Source organism: Dermacentor silvarum, chromosome 11 (assembly GCF_013339745.2).
Source record: "Dermacentor silvarum isolate Dsil-2018 chromosome 11, BIME_Dsil_1.4, whole genome shotgun sequence".
In the NCBI taxonomy this organism is placed as follows: Eukaryota; Metazoa; Arthropoda; class Arachnida; order Ixodida; family Ixodidae; genus Dermacentor; species Dermacentor silvarum.
Genome location: NC_051164.1, coordinates 61,985,795 through 62,004,705, shown reverse-complemented (window position 1 = coordinate 62,004,705; position 18,911 = coordinate 61,985,795). Strand labels below are relative to the sequence as shown.

Here is an 18,911-nt window from a genome sequence, read left to right as displayed (position 1 = left end):
CGTGATACATAGCACACTATCTTTTTGGTTAGGAATGTGAGCATTGACAGAAGTCTCTCTAGCCGTCACAGCACTGCTTGCTACACACGAAACGAGTTTGCATCGATTCGATGTTGCTCCTTTAGTGCCACTTAAGGAAAGTGCAAAATGAGAAAACAAACAGCGCAATGTCTCACCGAGTGTGGCCCATCAATAACCTTGACGATGTCTCGAACCTGAATCTGATTCTGGTCGGAGTCCAATGCGACCGCCTTGCGTGCATCACACTTCTTGGTCACCGACTGGTGCTTCACCTGAACGAGCTGCAGAGCAATGCGGTGGCACCACAATCAGCATCTAATCATAAAGACGCTGCACTTTCAAAATGGCCCACGTGCAGCAGAATTAAAGGTGCACTAGTAGTCAATTCAAAGCAAAAAATAATAATATGCATAGCAATGCAAGATGGCAGCATCTACAAGCGACCAAAATCCAGCAGATGACATTCTAGTTGAGATTAAGAGGTGTGGTGAAGGCTTACCGACTGATTGATTGATAGAAAATCAGTCGCAGGGACAGGTGTGGGTAGGCAGAGCTCACCTTTCCATGCATGTTGAGGACCTGGAAGTTCTCCTTTTCCAGCCTCACGATGACTCCCACAGTCTGGGGACTGCAAAGAACAGTGCCCAGGTTTAGTAAAGCAATCGGACTTTCCCCCTGAAACTAAACTTCAAACAACAGCGGCGCAACAACACGGCAAAGCAACAACCATTGAGCCACAACGTCATACAATGCAGCTTCTCGCAGTTCGGGGAGCAGTTGCTCCAGAACCAAAGGCAAGAGTGGAGTCCCGCCTGTCTCATCAGACGAGGTTCCTAACCTACATTAAATCAAATTATGAAGTTTAATGTCCCGAAGCAACGCACGGTTATGAGAGACCTTGTAGTGGGGGTAGCTCTAAATTAATTTCAGCCGTCTGAGGTTCTTTACCCTAAACCTAAACCTAAGTAAGTGCATGAGCAGTGCTTTTGCATTTCACTCCATTGTAATATGGCCGTTGCTGCCGGGAATCGAACCCTGCACCTCATGCTCGGCAGCAGAGAACAGTTCTTAACCTTATAATCTCAATGACTTCACGCCAATCCGGTGATGCTTTATCAAAAGATTGTGGCATTGCCCCTGGGCAGATGTCCATGTCAAAGCGGGCAGCAGTGTACAACAGCATGCGACCTCCATGACCAGTGGTGCAGTTACATAAGGAATGCCCATTTGTCGCGGGCCATTTGAGTAGTGCCAAAATTCTGCAACTGCTTAAGTCCCGATTTCCTCCGCAACTAAGTCCTCTCTAGGCAAATTCTGAGCCTTTTAGAAGGGCAAACTAGCATTCTAGACACATGCAACGAAAGACTTTGTTGCTGGCTTCATGAGGGTTTTTGAAAAAGTGCTAGCCTCTCAGGCTGCCATATGAGGACATGCTTTGCACTCAGTTTCTCCATGGGTGCAATGTCATTTCAGTCACAAAAAAACAAACAAAAAAAAACATTGACAGCAATTGCATTCCGTCAAGTCCATCAAACACAACAAACTTACATTTGTATATATATAACACGCTTCCCCCGTTTCATTCTTTAGAGCAAAATTTCAAATTAAAACAACAAATCTAAAAAAAAAATACATTTCAGAAGCTCGAATGTTCTCGCACGTTTCAGAACTTGGTTAATAATGGTTATGATTTAGGTGGCCAGTAAATGGCTACTAAAAGAGCAATCAAGTTTGTGTCATTGCCTTAGAAAACAGCACTAATTTGGGCACCCCAAACTGCCTCTGCACATAACCAATGACTACGAAGGAGCCTCTGGTAAAGAAAATCAGCTGAGAATTAACTACATGCAACAACGTTGAGAAGTTTCGGAATATGCAACTCGGCACTATCGTTGGCCACTACGCAAAGCACCAGGAACAGTCTTGTTTTCCTGCCAGTCTTGTCTTCTCTATTTTCTTACCCACAGGTGAAGTGCTCAGTGTAAGCAACAGGGACAGCATCAGCCAATCATTTTCGGAGATACAATTATGCAAATTTTTGGTGATACAGTTAATCCTCAATATAATGAAGTCGGTAAAATCGCAATTTGCTTTGTTATATCGAAATTTCTTTACATTAAAATTTGACCTTTCATGCACATAAGCACAGCCGCCGATGCACTTTTCTTGCACGGAAGGGGCCACAAAATGTTCCAAATTCTCAAGCAATCAGAAATAGCAAACTTCAATGAAAAAAAATTCATTTTGTTTAATTTTAGAGTCGGTGACAAAAGATACGGTTTCAATTCATGCCGACAATATCTTCACATCGCCATGCTTTCGCGTCTACTCCGCCCCCGTGGCTGATAGTGTCGCCCGCAGTGGAAAGATGCTATCATAAGAAGTGCTGGCAGCGGGGAGCGAAGGCTTCGTCTGCCCCTCGCTACAATGCGTCTCCGAAACACGAGATTATGCAACCTCCAGTACAATTCGCGCATCAGTGAATTTTCACATGCTGCGTACTTCCATATGCTGCTACTAGACGTTGAGAGCTACGCGTTCACCTCTAACGATGGTACATGCGGGAATCCCGGGTGTGCACAAGTTGCCGGCTGCGCCGACACTATTTTGATCAAAAGCTTCGGTCACCTGTAAGGGCTGCTCCCCATCAAATTGTGAAAAAAAAAAAGAAGGGTGGCCCTTACCTGAGCCTATACTGTACAGCCACGCAATATCTCGCGAATGTGACTGTAACAGCAATATAGTGATCAGTGCAGAATACAACCCTGGTATCATACCAACAGAGCTGGACTTCAATCCTGCTCACACCAAGAGCAAACACCAAACACTCACTCCAACTGCACGAGATCTCCCCACTGGAATTGTCCCAAGGAATCCACTCCGGTTGCCATGTCCGCACACAGCTGCAGATCTCGAGGCAGGACTTTGAGCTGCAACAAAGAGCACACACAATGGCGTGAAGCACAGCGGATCAAAACAGGGCACCGGTAGATCAGGTGCATGGGTGGCGCTGGCTAAGGCTCCCAAGGTCAGAACTAATCCTAATCTCTGCTCCCATGGCCGCCAGTTTAACCCATGCTAGAGATCTCGCACCCGATCACCGATGAGGTCTACTGGCACACAGATACTGACAGAATGTTTTCTGCAATGGCTTGCCGCCTACTACCTTGTGAAATTCTGGCGTTTCACATGCCAAAACCATGGCATGGTTATGAGGCATTACTAACTTGTCAAATGGCAGCAAATTTTCATCGTGGCCGTACTGCCTATACCATCAGTACACTCTCCAACACTACTTCGTCAGGATCAAGCAGCGAAAGTTGCAGTTCGGTGCGGAGCTTATGAAAAGCTCATAGCAGTGGCTGTACGGCACTCCGAAAGTCAAAGAACTGCTATGCCACCGAAAGTGAGCAGCTTTTGCACTCGCTGTCATTTTAAATGAGCACACTCAGCGACGCAGTGGAGGACAGTAACACATGCAACATGTACATGCTGGGACAACTCCAATTTGATTGGCATCAATTTAATAATGCGACATTCACTCTTAGTTTCTTTCGTTTATCACTCCTGGCTAAACTGCCGTATTGGCGGCGTGCATAAGACACCAGCGCCAGATTTCGTTCTAGTAATTGTGATGGCAATTGTACTGATGTTCGAGACACGTTTACACTGTCACCATTGGTGCGACCGTGCCGTCCCTAGTACAATGGCGCATGAGCAGCCCACATAGCCCAGCCCCTCTCGAGCCCACTCTGCCATCGCGGCCAAGTGCATACGCAGTCCACATGCCATGTTTGGAAGTCATTCTTGTTTTCATTTTCAAGTACTGCAGTCCCATTGGGGCTATTGCAGGAGTGGAGATAACATCGCATATCAATCACAGACAAAAAATCTATCAATGGCAATTAGTGAACATCTCCAGCAAAGCATTCCAATGTTCAACTGTTAAGGGAAAAAACTGTTTGTACGTGTCAGTTCTAGGTTGAAACGTTAAAAGGTTTAGGATGTGAGAGGTAGGAGTACAGAAAGGTTCAGTGAACTTAATGTATTTATCTGAACGGGTACCGTGTGGCTTGACCTTCTGCGAGTGCTAGGGGGAAGGGCGAGCATGCGAGGAGAAGCTGAGGAGGCTGGTGGCGTGATATGTACTGTCCTTCCGCGCGACAAGTGTTGGAGATCACACGGTGTGCCGAGTCCTCGAGGCGCCAAACAGTTGAAATCGTAAAGGGAGTGCCAGCACGCAACATTCACTTTCAGACAAGCAAGCACACTCCCTGCTGCCAACACTCGCACCAGCGTTGTTACGACCGCGAGTGCTTGCATTCATTGAGCGAACTATGCTATGTGTGTCCTTTGGCGCATGATACCACACTTGTTCAGTTAGTAGACTAATGTTTACTGCAATTTATACTGCCCATGAAAGTACGAGCCTTACTTCATGTAATTGTCTAATACAGTTAAACCTGCTTATAACGAACCTTCATTTAACGAATTCCTGGATATAACGAAGTTTTTCTATTCCCCGCCATTACTCCATAGAAGCACATGTATTTGAGACCTCTAAATAACGAAGTGGCAGCGGGAGACCCCCTCGATATAACGAATTTCCCCCTCCGACAACCTAGAGATTTCGCCCCAAATATTGTCATTCTTGCGCGAGCGGCAACCGGAAGCACCTTGTCCGCCGCGACGAAATGCGAAGCGAGCGCACGTGTGCGTGCGTGCGTGTGCGAGGCGGGCCTGCATCCCTCGACCCGGCGATCTTGCCGCCGCGGGCGTGACCTTTCCCCCTCCCTTCATTCAAACCTGATCCTGCCGCTTGCTGCAGCTGGCCTAGCCCGCCCCAAGCCGGCACTCTCTCCATTTCCAGTTGATGTTGCCGACGCGCTGGTACACGCTGTGACACATCACACTCGATGAGCGCGGACACGCACTGTCAAACGCTGGCGGGGTGTGGAAGCGCCGCTGGAGAAGCGAGTGAAGTGACCTTCGTGCTGTTGTCTATCGCTTCAACGCAAACTGAGCGCCGAGAACACACAGCACGCACAAAGGTACGAGCCGCTGACGCACATACACTGCTAGACTCTGCCCCAACGCAGATCGCTCTCAAGATACGGCCCGCGCTACAGCGCGCTGCCGCGCAGTACGCAGTTGATGCCAGAGTACAGTACAACGCCGCCCTGCTATCCCTCCCCCCTCGCTCGCTTGCTGGTGCTTCGAGCTCAACAGAAGAGGGCGCACTTCCTCCCTGCTTTTCTTGCACGCGCGAGATTAGACGCGGTTGTCGGCTCCCCTCGCACGTTTTCACTCGCACATACACCATACGGCGCGCGGCGACTGCGTTATCGCCCTAGGACTTTATACGGAATATCTATGAGCCAAAACCAATTTTAGGGCCACAACGCGTCATAGACACCATCTTTATGTAGCAAATACGGATCTCAAGGGCCATACTTTTTCTGCCGGAAACCGAAAATACGTCATAGTTGTCGCCCCTGGCACTTTGGGCGGCCAATGCCATCGTCAAGCCACCAAGCCAAGCGACATAAAAAGTCAAAATGGCCGCTCGGACCGGCGCGGGGTGGCAGTTCGCAACGTATGATGCGGGAACAGTCCCACAGTTGCAACGCAACAGCGGGGTTACCAATGCATTGGGTTCTATGGGAGCTGTGCCGGGAATGGCCGAAAACGCAGCCCCCGGGAAGACGCAGCCCCCGGGAACGTAACAGCGGGGTTCTACTGTAACACTATATGACGCTACAACGCCATCGTGACGCTCGCTCTTCGTTTTTGATGCCTCGCGCTTATGCGAAAAGACACGCGTCGACGCATCCGGTACCTGGTGTGACATTCCAAGGATGAGTGCTTCTACGAAAACGGAAAACGGGTGCGCGTTACAATTGAGGGCGCGTTAGAATCGAGTAAATATGGTAAGCGTTTCTTTTTCGAATTTTCGTGCCGAACCTGCATATAATGAAATCCTCTTTATAACGAAGTTTTTGGGGAATTTATCAATTTCGTTATATCCAGGTTTAACTGTACTTTGCTATCGCTATCAATGCCTTGCCTTTCAAGCGAAGCCACAATTTCTTTGTAGGAAACTCCATACTTCTGACGAACCTACCTCGTGCATGGTGAGGTCAGAGAAGAGGACCACCATGTTGTCTTCCACTCGAACGATCAGGCCAGTGTCGCCTTCGAACCGTCCGGCAATAACCTTTACGTGGTCACCCATCTTGAAGTACTTTTTCAGCTCGTGAGCTTGAAAGTCGAGGGGGTCCTGCGGGAAACCAGGCACAATGAAATCGGCATCTGTCGAGACCCCAAGGGCAAGTCAGACTGCAACACCAAAAAGGTAATGTCAGGCATCCAAGTCAATGTCGAATTACGAGATTTAACGTCCCAAAGAAACACACGGGCTACAAAGCGCATCATAGCGCAGAGCTCCGGATTAATTTGAACTTCCTGAAGTTCTTCGCCACGAACTTAAATCTAAGCCTACGAGTGTTCTTGAGTTCCAGCATCATCAGATTGTGGCTGCCATGGCAGGTAGTCAAACCCACAATCTCCTGCTCAGCAACAAGACGATATAACTACTTAGTAGTCATGAATTAAAGTGAATGTTTATCAGGGTTCATTACTACAGTGAAAAACAATTTCAGCTAACTTAGGCTACCAGGGCTCTGACAAAACAAGGCCTTCGTCCAGCAAGGGAATTAAGTTCGGCCAATGATCACGTCACATCGACGGTCCTTTCTTGAATGCCTAGTTGAACATTTATTCGCAATGATTTTTGCCAGGTTTAAAAAAATATGCCGTCATCAACAACAGGCACATTTTGTTTTATTGAGCGCAAAAAGAAAACGGTACACGGAAGAAGAGCCTAGCAAACAGACCATCACACTTGACCGTCAGCCACCATAAGGGTGCTAACTAGATTGAATTGGCCCGAGTCGATTAAACTGACCTTCTGGCCAGGTGTAGAAACAAAATAAGTGGTGCTAAAAATGCCCGAAGTATGGCAAAAGCATGGCCTTCAAGATTGGTTTTTATTACTCTGCAGGAGTTGCAGCAGAGGGAGGGGGAGACAGTGTGGACACTACCTACATTTGCTAAGTGCTGTTCAAAATGAAATTCAGTAATTTTTAAGCGCTTTATGAAATTCAAGAATTTTCAAGGTCTCAAACATGTCCCTTTGGTATCTGAGGGCTTCAAAGACTGCTACATATTCTACAATTTCAGGTGTCATTACATCGTAGTTTTCAATGTTACTGTTAACCTATTACTTCTGTCACTAATTGGCACGATTACTTCACAATGCATAATCACTGAAGAGCCGCTTTCTAAATGCTGCACAGTTACAAATCTACATGTCAGAGCATGACATTCAGCAACTATCACAAACACATACACACCTGGAAAAGCAACAATACAATCATGGGTGCAGAAATAAAGCGTTCTTGTCTTCATAGTGGCTTGACCTAAAACATAATCATGGCTGCCCAAATAAAGCTTTTTTAGAATGATACGTCAAGTTGATTTATCCAATACACATTTCATCAATATTTACTGACATACAGTACATTTAAGCAATAAAAAAAATTATGCCTGCTTAAAACTGGCACACAGTGAGTGCAGACCCCCCCCCCCCCCCTTGTCATCTTTTTTTTTTTCTTTTTTTTTCTTTAGCACCTCCCAAGTTCTCTTCACATATTATATATGTACCCATGTAAATGCACAAGTTATGTATTAACATAAACTGTACATAATACAGAAAAGGCGGCACTTTGCACACACATTGCTTTGGTGTAGACTGAACAATTCTGACAGACAGAGCACCAATCGCCAGATGCATACTTATAGTACCCTGGCTTTTTTTTAGAATAACATCAATTCAAAGCACCCATTTTTCCAGCATTACCATGCATACCATGAAGTTTCCCACAATAATTACTAGAATTAAGTCTGGGGGCTCAGCCAGCATGAGAATGATAATGATTACATAGATTCCCTTAAACTTCGTCCCTCTGGCTTTAAACGGCTTCGCGACAGTGCAAGTTGACCATTTTCGACAAGTTTACATTAAAAGTTCAGCTATTTGCAATGATTGTGCGTGCTTGAGGAGACTTATTGCCTTTCTTTGTTTCTAAAATTCTAGCTGCTGTGAAATTTAGACAGATAAAGCATGATAAATGGCGCTACAAGAATGTCCGAAGTCACAAGCACGAAGATTAGACAAATCCACGTACTATCCATCATTCACGTGGTAGCTGAACAATATCAGCACAAGAGCTCCTTCTGGTAATTTTTGTAGGAAGCTTCATGATGCATACAACAGCATACTGTAAGAAACAGGGCGATGGACGGACACCGAAAGCAAGAAACGACGAAGCTCTTGACGCTGCAGTGGTACTACAGTGCACAAAACAGCAGTACAGCATCACTTTTCCCTTTAAGATGTTTGTTAGAAAATCCATGGCCAGCCCCAGCCCTGAGTCATGAAAAATAATTCAAGGGGCACTTAGTTATCCCTACATGGATGAATGTGAAAGCACTGCGACCAACAAAGGTCGAGGATTCGACTCCCACGAAAGGCCATGGGGTTTGAGTGCCCCAATTAACACTATCTTAATTACCTGCACCTTAATTAACTTAGCCTTAACACCAAAGGTTGTGGGTTCAAGTGACGTAATGAATTCTATCTTAAACCTGTGCCTTAACTCTACTTAATTGTGCCTTGATTAACTACACCTTAATTAACACCAAAGGTTGTGGGTTCAAGTGCCTTAATTAACTCTATCACAATTTACTGTGCCTTATTTACTCCAACCTTAATTATATCTATCTTAATTTACTGTGCCTTAATTAACTCCAACAGTTATGGTTTCGACTCCCACCAATGGTTGTGGATTCGAGTGCCGTAATGTACTCTATCTTAATTAAACCTGCCTTAATTATTTTCATCTTAATTAACTTTGCCTTAATTCACTTTGCCTAAATTGACATCATCAACTGCCTCGATTGGCTCACTTGGGCTCACTCGAATTTTTGGGCCATCGCGGTCACACCAACCTTCGTGGCTACGCCAGATTTCCCACCTCGTGAGCCATATAATGCAAGCAATATGGTGGCACACTCACCGTGAGATCCTCGTGCTTGGGCAGCATAGTGATCTTGTTGCCGTCGATGCTGATGATCTTGCCCTGCAGGTGAACCAACTCACCCTCGGCAACCTCAACGTTGTCGCCAGGTGCGAACGAGTGGCCCTGTTCCTCCTTTCGGGTCTCACCCACTGGCCGCCACAGTCATTTCGGAAAGTCAGGAACCATATGTCAGAGCGCAAGATGTATCCCCTTTTATTTGCTCCTTCGTGTGCACATGCCCTTCAGGCACAAATTAAAGGGGCCCTGCAACAATTTTTAAGGCCACCATGCGTGTTCTACACCTTTTCTTAGCATGTCAAAGAACTAAGAACAAAAATGAATTATGGTACATTATTAATAACGCCCACAAACCCAAGTTTACAGATGCAGAAACTTCAAAATACAAGAGAAATTAGCGAAACCCTCGACTTGAATTCTCGTGGCTCTAGGTGGCACATTTTACTCACCCGTGGCGCGGTGGTGCAGTGCCCTATAGCCACAGAGCATTGAAGTTACACGAGAAAAGGTGGTGCATCATGGTTGCCAAGCCTGCTCAGCTTGTTGATGGCGTCACTATGGCCTCTGCCATCTGCAAGCACATGGTTCAATTTTGGAGGTCGTTGCCTCACTTCTATGGTTACAAAGTGGCTGTTGGCACACCATGTGCTTGGCATGTGAATGCATCGTTCCCATAGTCGGAACACCTTGCTCGTCGTGGCTGCGCGTTAATTAGCCAATAATTAAAATAGCTGTGAAACGTCATGTTGTAGCTTCTTTTTTTCCCAGTAATTGCGATAATGTGCAAACACAAAATGCACTGTGTATTTTTTAACCAACAATCAAACTGCAGCACATCGACGTCACGTCCGTCGCATTAACTGCACAAAAATCACCGCATTGTTATGTTGCTGTCTGTGCCCCTCAACAAGCTTTCTTGAGAGTATTGCAGGGCCCCTTTAACTCCAACCACTGACAAATCGGTTTCATCACATTTCTTGCATCGCCAGAATCATCTGGCTAGTTTTGTCAAGTCTACAGGATGTGGACTCCATGCAAAGGACTCATTACAGGAAAGCTGGATATGAGAGTATCAACCATTTCTGGTCAAGTATACTTGGAAAGCACCTATCCAGTCACCTGAAGAAATATGCCTGACGTACAACATTGTGGAAAAAACAATCAAAGAAGTGAACCCGCTACATGGCGACATGCTAACACATAGCAAACACTTAGCCGTTCTACGTTTGAACTTGTTTTACCAAGACACTTTACACATATTGTTAAACTTGCAGCACATATCCAATCAGAAATGTTCCAAGATGTATGCAACACACTTTATATATAAATTTTAGGATTTTTTTTCACTGGTGCTGTTGCTCTTGATGCACTATCTTTGGCATGCACAATTGTGCATGCTGAAGAAGTTGGTTATACTGTGCGTTTCCAAATGAGTTACAAAGAATTTTCAAGAATCCCCTGTGCAATTTAAAACTTGAGCTGGATTGCTCAAAGATGCGAATATTACTTGGCCGCCTGGACTGTAGGCTGCACAAGAGCCTCGGGAATAAACAAAATTTTCTGAAACAATCACTACGCATTGGTTCACACGAGTGCCGCTTCTGCACGGCGTCTAAAACATGCGAAATAGTTCCCGACCGGAATTACCGCAAAGCATGCAAGTGCTCATCACCGCAAAGGGGTTCAGGAACACTTCAGAGCAGATGACAGGGGCACCTCATAGTTAGCGCATATAACACAGGTCCCAGAATGTGGCCTCCAAAATCATTACCACGCTGCAGCTGTTACCTCACCTCGGAGGTCAAGCTCAGGTGGTGTGCTAACTCTCAGCATTCAGAGTTCTGCATCACTTCCAGTGAGTGGTCGTGACGACCTTTCTTTTTTTTTTTGTTTCAGCATCAAAAATGTCTATTTCTGATAGATATTCGCGATGCACTCAATAGTATTTAAAACGTAAAATGCTGCACAGAGACTGCTCCAAAGATTCATTGCAGTTGTTCTTTAATTGGCACCTGAACTGGAGCACGACGACTCCCGGAAACACCAAAAGGATACACTCCAATTCCAGGCCCTCGGGTTGCTCTTCAAACTTTTCCAGTTCGGACAACGTGGGCTTCACCCCATCAGCAATCTAGAACGACAGAGACGGGGGAGTGAGAAGCTCAGAAACACCAACGCAACACACGGCAACAAACATCAGCTGCAGTCACTCCCCTCGGAATGGAAGCAAAGAAGACCATGCCAAGGCATGAGAGCAAGGGACACATGGTCTGCTTGTGGTCTGATGTACAGCCTATCGTACCAACATCAGCACTACAACAACCACATCAAACAAGTTCCCGACAAGCACTATCAAGGTCCAACAGGTTCCATCAGCATTTAGCCGGTTTTTACAGTCAGAGCAACCATCTTCCAGACACGTCACACATTGCGTCGTATGTCCTGCCGTGCCATATGTCTCCTGCTTAAAAGAGACGCCACAGAAATACTAAATCAACTGAGACTGATAAAAAGTGTTCTCTCTAAGCTCTATTTTCCCTAATTTCACGGTAATCGGTTGATTAATAAAGGAGAACATCAAAAGTCAAAGTTCAATTTTTTTATTTTTGGGTTGAAACCTCACAGCTGGTAGGTCAGTGTGATGTCATGGATTTCAAAGCGTTTTCTCGTATTTGGGTCGTTGTGGTCAGTAAATGTCCTTGGAACTCGCCAAGTTCAGTCTGTCGCTCTCTTAGAATAAAGCTTCGTCCATCTTAAGCAATAAACCGTTAACCATGCTTGATCAGACTCTGTAAGAATCTATGATGTCCCGACGAGTTGGCGTGGAGGTGGCATTGCCACATGTCTTCCGTTTCTTGCGTCTTTTTTAGCTCACGAAGCCTCTTCTCGGAGTAAGAACAGCTGTTTTGGTATTGTTGAAGGGTAACATACAAATACAGCTCAAATTATTTTTCTTGGGACACTAACAATTAAGTTTATCGGTGTTAATAAATTGGGCCTCTGAAATCTCAAAAGAGCCATTCTTGTAATGAGAAGAGGTTCGATGAGTTGGAAAAGAAGAGGCAAAATAAAAGGCAAGTTCCCACACCAGCTCACTGTGGCATCACAGGTGCTGATAGTGTCCACTCAAGCGTAATTAACTGTTTATCAGTAAAGGAGTACATTGCACTGAAAGAAACCAAAGACTAAGCCTAACAAGCCTCGAGAACTTTTTTGAGCTCCAATAACGACCCGCCTAAATGTGAGAAAATATTTCAGAAACTATACATTGCACTGATACACCAGCACTGAGGTAGTGGCGTTAAGTTACTTATTGCGTTAGTGAATGAAGATATTTTTAGCGGTGTTGTGAATGCTTAGTTGCATAAAAAGAGTGGGGCTAGCGCTAACGGGGACACCAAGCACCAGCTTTGTTGCCTTACGAAGAAGAGCATCAAAGGAAAGTGTGGCTTTCATTCTCTCCCCTGGTAATCAACCTTTCATTGCCAAATGACTAGAATAAAGTTTTGAAGAATGCTTTGCCACTTTAAACACATTTAATGGGGCTCTTTAGTGTCCCTTTAAGGCTGTGCTCACGTAGTAGTGAAATAATAATTTAGAATAGCAATGCATTAGCACCTTTACACAAACCCAGCAGAACAATTTTTGAAGCTCTAGGTAAAGACAAGAGGCCCTGGAGCAGCACATTGATTGAAAAGCTGTAATCTAGGCCGAGGTCGCCTGCTATTCATCCTACAACTCAAGCAAAAAATACTAGTTCATGTATCATATTCACCCGATCCTAACACGCTCCATATTTTTCAAGAAAATGGGCCCAAAAATTTTCTGTGCACTACAATCGGATAGAAAATCAAAACCATGTCTGTGGCGTATTCAACAGCCACACTAGTGTCATCACCAGTGTCATCACAAGATGGTGGCAGAAAAAGTGTTTCTGTAGGTTGGCAACATCGTGCCACTTTCAATTACAAAAGCTCATTCAAGGGAGGATTTATCTTACATGCTAAGCTAGCTGCAACAGACACACGCCATGTATTTCTGATTTTCCAGAGGGTTGTGCGTGCAAAGTTCACAGTGTTCACAACAGCCTAGCGTCATTGCCATTGACATTACATGGTGGCAACAAAACAGGTTTTTCATCTAAGTTGACGACGACATTACAGATACTGGCTGCTTTCATTACAGATACTCATTCAAAAGAGAAGTTATTTTAATTTAGGTGCTAAGCTATTGGCAACCGAGACACGCCACATATTTTTAACATTCCGAAGGCTTGTGTGCGCCGCAGGAGGAACTGGTGACGTGGTTATTCAAGTTGTGCACCACCCTTACATTACAATGGTTGTGGAGCTGGTTAAGGAATCCAGAATATCAAAGGCAATGGACTATACAGAGGATGGCAAGTTGCAGTCTGTAGACAGCTTTAAAAAAAGAACTGATAGCGAGCGTGAATAAATTTTTATTCTGCAACAGTAAATTTTGCAGATTGCATCTTTTTCTGGTTGTGAAAACAAAGGCATCCTACTTTTTCTTGATATAAAATCAGGTGCACATTAGATTTAAAAGTATGCTAGTATTGAGTAAATACAGTACATTACATAACCATTCAGGATCGATTCTATTTATACATTGGCTTGACATCCCACTAGAATGAATTGAGACATTTCGCCACCTATGCAGGTGGCATTTTCACCACTTACTAACTTGTTAGTACTGAGTAACACAACGGCATGAATCAGGTACCAGTCAAGAATAGTCGGTGTGTGGCTTTCCTCAGCATCATGGAAGGCCTAAAATGCCATTATGAGCCTGAACCCCTCTCGTAGAGGTTGCCGAGACCACCATCTCTTCGACAGGATTAAACAATCATAAACCGCAAAATGTTCACTACCGTTGCTGGTCCACTAAATTTGTACTATGTAAAGGTTAAAAAAAAAAAAAACCCACCTGCATGAATACAACTCCAACAAGCTTTGCAGCAAGAAAATAACTCCAGTTGCTATGACAATTTTATATGAGGTGAAAGAAATAAGTCGCACATATGAAATTGTGCAATTGCTCAAGAAATTTTCTGCTGTCATTTAATAACTAGTTGATGAGGCACGCAACTGTTTGAAACGACATGCATAATGGTAAAAACAATATTGAGATTTTAGCCTCAGCCATCATTGTCTGCAAAAAAAAAAAGAGATAGAGAAACGTGCCTCGAGTTATCACTTACAATGGCAGATGTTGCGAACGCCTTGTAGAGGAAGCCCTTGCGACTGTAGCGGTTTCCCTCAAATATGAGGAAGTCACCATCAGTGGTCACTTCACCACCCACCGCCCTGCAAGCAGAAGATCATGTACAATGACGTATACTAAGTGTTGCATAAATAGGAATGCCAGATGTACATGGCTCTTTCTGCAGAACCGCAGGTTGCTCTCTGCCCAAATTTCATGCAGAGGTACTATTTCGCAGTAAGTTTAGTTTAATGACCCATTTGCGGACATTACTTACCAGTGTTGTCCACAATAAACCCGAAATGGGTGTTGTCTGTGCAACACCACTCAAAACATGTCAATCTGTAACAGCTACGGTGAACCATCTGTCATAGCTACAGCGACCGCCATGTTTTCGCTGTAGCCGTGACAGATGACGCCACTGTTCCGTTGCAGCGGAATCGAAGTCTATGCGAAATTTCACGGATATAGTCAAGTAGGGGAACTGAGGGGCCCGATCTTTTTTAGTTACAACCATAAGAAGCCAAGAGACAATGAAGCCTAGAAAGCAAGGGGAGTTATTTGTAGTCTTTAATTAAAATGTACAAATAAGCTAAAGAGAAAGAAAGTGGAGGAAAAAAGCTACTTACTGCTGGTAAGAACCAAACCCACAGCCTTCGCATTACGAGTGTGTAGCATTAACCAATTGTGCTATGGCAGCAACTTTTCCTCCGTCCACATTCTTAGGTATTTATCAAGGGTGTGCGAATACCGGATAGTAGTATGCGAATACCGAATAGGTGTATAACCTGAAGGAGTTATACACACATTCTACGCTCTAGACAATGGTGTTTTCTCGCACCTTGAAAAGGTATATAAGAAAATTTGGATCAGCACCAACATAGCAGCGCTAAGCATTCAATCTTTTTTCAAAGCAGTTAGAATGAAAATACAAATCACAGGACTAGGGTTAATAATTCACTTGTGCACAAGAACAACATGCGTACAGACAGCATGCATACAAACAGCATCCATACAGACTGCCTGCCTCACCTGATGGCATCAACGTCAAACAGCTTCGCCGCAGGCCGCTTTGACTTCTTGCGCTTTTCAGGCTCCTGAAGGCAATGCAAAGATAAATTTCATTCACGAGACCATCTCAGCAGATAGAAGCTCAGAAAGCCTCATAATGCGCACCGCAAGGTGTTAACCATTCAGAAGTAGCTCTACTCGGTGGTTACCTACTCTCTATAGAGTAGAATATGTTCCAAGACCGTATTTGAAAAAAAAATTTGTCTGACATCATCACACCATGTCTCACATTACTAAAAATAACACCAACATGCTGCTGATTTTAATGCTGCAGCGAAAGAGCATGGTTGGCTCTCTGACTTTCCCATTGTCACTTCCATTAATGCCAGCAGGAGGATGAAGTTGTGGCTTCCCTGAGCCCTAATTAACATTTGAAGGAGTGCGAGTTAATCCGTTTAGCTTTCACTGACTACTGCACACTTGCAAGAATGCTAGTACATATATTCTGAGCATAGCTCGGCAAGATTGGACCCAATTACAAGCATCAACACATCACACCTAGCCTTGCACAAGGGGGCAAAATGGAGAATAAAACAGTGAAATTTTGGTACTGCACATATGCTCAACTTTAATGGCCTCAAAAGCGATCACTGAGCATATCTCAACAGCATATTGTCGAATTGTAGCAACAGTGAAGAATATCAAACTACGAATACTGCAAGTTAAGACTCGAACTCATAATCGGGCGAATTTGTGCTCGGAAAGGTAGGTAAGCATGCATTCAATTCAAAATAGTGGCAAGCACAGTCACTGGTCGTCGAATCTAAATTAATTGGTCGGGTCAAGTGCATCTACCATTTATACGTGACTCACTGTACATGTCACAGTAATCACTCGCGCTCGCAAACATTTAAGAAAATACAACACACATGCACAATCTGACAAGACGCGCTTCCTTTGCTATAGAATTCGCAACAACGTTCAAGGAATTTCAGATACCGCAGGCACACCTTTCAGCGTGAGCGGGCAACAACTTGATAACAGTGACAATTCGGCAAAGACAAACACCAGCAAAAAGTGTGGCAATATGCATGCGCATGTTCATAATGCAGTCAAATCCTATTATAATGAACATGTATATAACGAATGATCAGATATAACGAAGTAAACTTTAAATTTGGCTGGCCATGCCTTATTCTAGCGAGTATTCCACTAGATCAAAACGGCAAGCTGGGCAAATTAGTAGGTTAACACTTTGAAATCAAGCAGTACAAAACAGATAATGGACAACAAAGCGCCCATGTTGTCCGAGTCGTTGTCCATCGTTCATTACATGCTGTTCAATTTTGAAGTATTCTACTGCTACATGAAACTAAAAATGCAGGATCCAATACAATATTTATTATAGCGAAGAGAACATTTGTTCTCTAGGCAGCTCAAGATATGCCTTCTGGTGACAACAATGCCAGACACTCAGCAAAAGCAAGCTAAAACAGCCCATTCTGGATGCTTGTACACATTTTGACGAGTGGCTTGTCTTGGCCGGCTCATATCCAGCAAGCTACCATGCCGATCCAATTTGATGACTCCTTTAACACAGGCAGTTAAAATTGACAGGAGACCAATTGCTGGCCCATTGCAGGAATCATGGCTGTGTTTATTTCACAAAGACCTCACCGCAATGAAATTTTTTTACACCAACATTAGCGTATACACTTGTAACGAATGCGACTTCATTATAACAAGGTTCGAGTGTACTCATTTTTATTATATTCTGCACTACCAGTAGTACTGCAACCTGTCAGATAGAATGGCCAGCAGTCAATTTCAAACCCATCTTAGAGGCCTTCTGACCACCGCCAACAAAATCATTTTATTGCAATCTTTATGTAAAAAATAAAGTCAACCAAACCAGAAAGCTCACATTCGAGGTGGAGCGCAAGGCCCCCCGGGGACGGGTGTAGTCGACGCGCGGCAGCAGCTTGAGGTTGACCTGTCCCTGGGCCGTGTCAACGTAGTCCACTTGGGCGAGGTCGTCACGGTAGATGCCCCGCTTGAGGCGAACCCACTGCTTGGGGCGCAACTGTGCCTGCTCACGGGTCACCCGCAGCACATCAGTCATCTCCTTGATCGGCACCATCTGCAGCAGAGAAAAAGACAGACCCAGCCACCAGTCAGGTACACGTACAGAACAGGCACACGAAATATGGACAAATCACAAAGCAAAGAAGCTGAGAGAAAGAAAAAAGTAAGTAATAGTAATAATAAATCCAGAAGAGCTCACTACTCGAAATGCACTTGAGCAGTCGGTGTCGGCGCAGTACACAATATGTGAAATGTTTTTCAACTAAGACTGAAAAACTACAGAAAAGAAGTATCCAGACTGCACAGAAAAAAAAAATCTAACAAAGCAGCACTATGAACAGCATAGACTTAAAAAAAACATTTTTCCAAACTACAAGGAGGAAGTCCATTCTAGAACATATTTCCACTTACGGAGGGAGGCAGTCCATGCTATGACAACAGTCAGGATAATAAGGCGTGATGTTTATTTTTATAGCTACACTAAAACCCCACTAATTCGGATTACACAGGACCAGACAAAAATGTCCAAGTTAACCAAACGTCAAATTATCGAGGGTATCAAAAAAAAAATGTTTACTATGTTAACATGCATTTATTTACTGAATAAATCAGCAAATCCTCTTTCTATTTTCCACAAAAGCAGTGCGGAAGCTGCAATTATTGTCATCTCGTGACTGACAAGCGCTTGTAGCGGCAAAGGTTACACGACTTCCTTCGCAGCACGGCTGCGACGTGCATCTTCATCCATCACATGCTTCTCACTACCACGCGCACATGATTATTATTTCGCCAGTGAGCTGATCGCCAAGATAACATCTGTCCATCGCGATGTAGCTGGTGCTCTTCATCCTCGACACCTTCCGCCGTGTTTGTGACATCGCGCGCGCAGCAATTGCCCTGAATCATAAGACAAACTACTGTTTGCCACAACTGTGGCTGTTAGTGACGCAATCGTAGTCCTGAAGGCATGCGGCTGACACGCACGCACCGAGTCAAAATGAAACTGCTCTTTCCCACAACTGCTGTGGATAAGTCATCGTCACTATCGACGCGATAGTGGATGGCAACTACACATTTATGAAGGCATGTGGCCGACACGGTGTTATGTGTGGCGATAACCACAAGAATAAAGGCTATAAAGGCACGAATAGGGAGAAAGCATGCTGGCATTCACGTATGAGTTCCACTAATGACTATGACGATGCAGACTCCGCCGCTTCGTTTTGGTGGGACAAGAGCGCAGTTGTCGCTCTTTTGCTTCACACATTTGTGGTGCTCCGCGGTTGTTGAGTTCCAAGAGTTGTCCAAATTAACCAGTGTGAGGCCAAATACATCCGAATTAACGAAAGTTTGATCTCATTAAGCAATGCCTACGCCTTCCGGGACCAGAGGACCAAATCTAAATTATTA

At 44.5% G+C, this 18,911-nt stretch overlaps 1 protein-coding gene across 1 annotated transcript in view; it reads right to left on the bottom strand.

The window, feature by feature from the left end:
* Nucleotides 1-18,911, bottom strand: part of LOC119433378 (transcription elongation factor SPT5-like) — a 164,698-nt gene that overhangs the window by 21,961 nt on the left and 123,826 nt on the right. The window contains 9 exon segments of the mRNA XM_049659186.1: nucleotides 177-302; nucleotides 580-649; nucleotides 2,854-2,951; nucleotides 6,146-6,301; nucleotides 9,162-9,313; nucleotides 11,238-11,313; nucleotides 14,404-14,509; nucleotides 15,438-15,502; nucleotides 17,341-17,556. Coding sequence (XP_049515143.1) covers nucleotides 177-302; nucleotides 580-649; nucleotides 2,854-2,951; nucleotides 6,146-6,301; nucleotides 9,162-9,313; nucleotides 11,238-11,313; nucleotides 14,404-14,509; nucleotides 15,438-15,502; nucleotides 17,341-17,556 — 1,065 coding nt within the window.